The following is a 1,457-nucleotide window of genomic DNA, read 5'->3' on the forward strand; positions in this document are numbered from 1 at the left end:
AACAACCTAAGTTAGGGATGGAAGCCCACGGAACTCACCCTTGGCCTTCAGCTCCCAGCGTCGGGTCTCGGCCTGACAGGCCTCGGCCTTCTCCTTCAACCCTGGGCCTCGACCCAATAGGCCTCGGCTGCCCTGGAAGCTTCACTCCCCAGCTCTGCATCATACAAGGAAGTTAGGGAGCGAACATAAGGAGAAGAAAATAAAACAAAGGGACTCAAACTCACCCTCGACCGTCCCCCTCAAAACCACAGCCTCGATTTGCGAGGCCTCAACCGCAGCAAGGGCCTTGTTCAGAGCGCCTTTGGTTAGCCGGTGCGCACTCTCCTCTACCCCCAGCTGCCTGGCGAGAGCCTTGCCCGAGGTCGTCGCTTCTTTAGCCTAGGATCTGAAGGCATCCCGATCATAGACGGTGTAGGTAAGCTCCTCCTCTAGCTCCTTGATCTGCGCCGCCAAGGGGGCGAGCTGTGTCTGGGCTGCGGCCGCCTCGACCTTCGCGTCGGCACAGCGAAGGCGGAGGTCCTCCACCTCCGCGCTTCGTGCCGATAGAAGCTCGTTAGCATCGGCAAGAAGGCCCCTCTGCCGCTGAAGCTGGTCCCAGATTCCCCTCTCCCGCCGGAGGAAGACCTGACTTCCGAGGGACCGGGTCTCGAGCTCCTGAGGGGGCAGAGCAGAGGTCGTGGACTGCGACAAAATCAAGAAAAGAACAACGTCACGCGAGAAAGGAAAACACGAACCTGGGCGACTCCGGGCAGTTCGTCGGCCACCACGGACAGCGCCGTCCGTAGCGACCGCTCCGCCAGCTCACGGTACTGCTCGAAGGTACGCCAGCGCCCGCCCTCGGCCGTGTCCTCGAGGGCGAACAGGGGCTCCCCCTCAGGGTCGTCCCGGCTCCGCCACAGTACCCGCGGGTGATCCCACCCGCGGGGCTCGGGTCGCACCCGCACGAGGGCCGAGCTTCCCTCGTCCAAGAGCGGCGCGGTTGCTCCACGGCAGTCGGTCTCCTCGGTGTCAACCACCTCCCGCGCCCGGGAAGTATCGTCGGAGGAAATCGGATAGACCTCCGTCTCCCGGGCGCTCTCCCGCAACAACGGCGGGCCCTGAGCCAAGGGCACGGCCGAGGCCTCCGCCGCCTGCATCTCCACCTCCTGCACAGATGGCCTCACCGCCATCACGATGGCCATGGTCACCTCGGGGGCTCCGGCCTCTACAATCACGGCCTCAACGGTCTCGGGGGCTCCGGCCTCCGCCATTGTGGCCTCGGCAGACGCAGAAACACCGACCGTGGACACTGCGGTCTCAGCGGTCGTGGGCGCCGGGGCCTCCATCGCCTCAGCCCCGGAGGCCCCGGGAGCCTCGGTAACAAAGGGCATGACGACCCCATCCGACCGTGTAGGGGCCGCCTCGGCAACCCCTCCTGGGGCGGCCGGTTCCTTTGGGTCGACCCTTACCGACGCCAT

General features: G+C 65.3%; 1 protein-coding gene across 1 annotated transcript; it reads right to left on the minus strand.

The window, feature by feature from the left end:
- Positions 1–378: 378 nt before the first annotated feature.
- LOC136524658 (uncharacterized) lies at positions 379–1,457 on the minus strand. Its single transcript, XM_066517939.1, has 2 exons — positions 903–1,457; positions 379–681 (listed from the first exon to the last, which is right to left on the minus strand). Exons 1-2 carry the CDS (start codon positions 1,455–1,457, stop codon positions 379–381), a joined length of 858 nt encoding a protein of 285 aa, XP_066374036.1.

Source organism: Miscanthus floridulus, chromosome 18 (assembly GCF_019320115.1).
Source record: "Miscanthus floridulus cultivar M001 chromosome 18, ASM1932011v1, whole genome shotgun sequence".
In the NCBI taxonomy this organism is placed as follows: Eukaryota; Viridiplantae; Streptophyta; class Magnoliopsida; order Poales; family Poaceae; genus Miscanthus; species Miscanthus floridulus.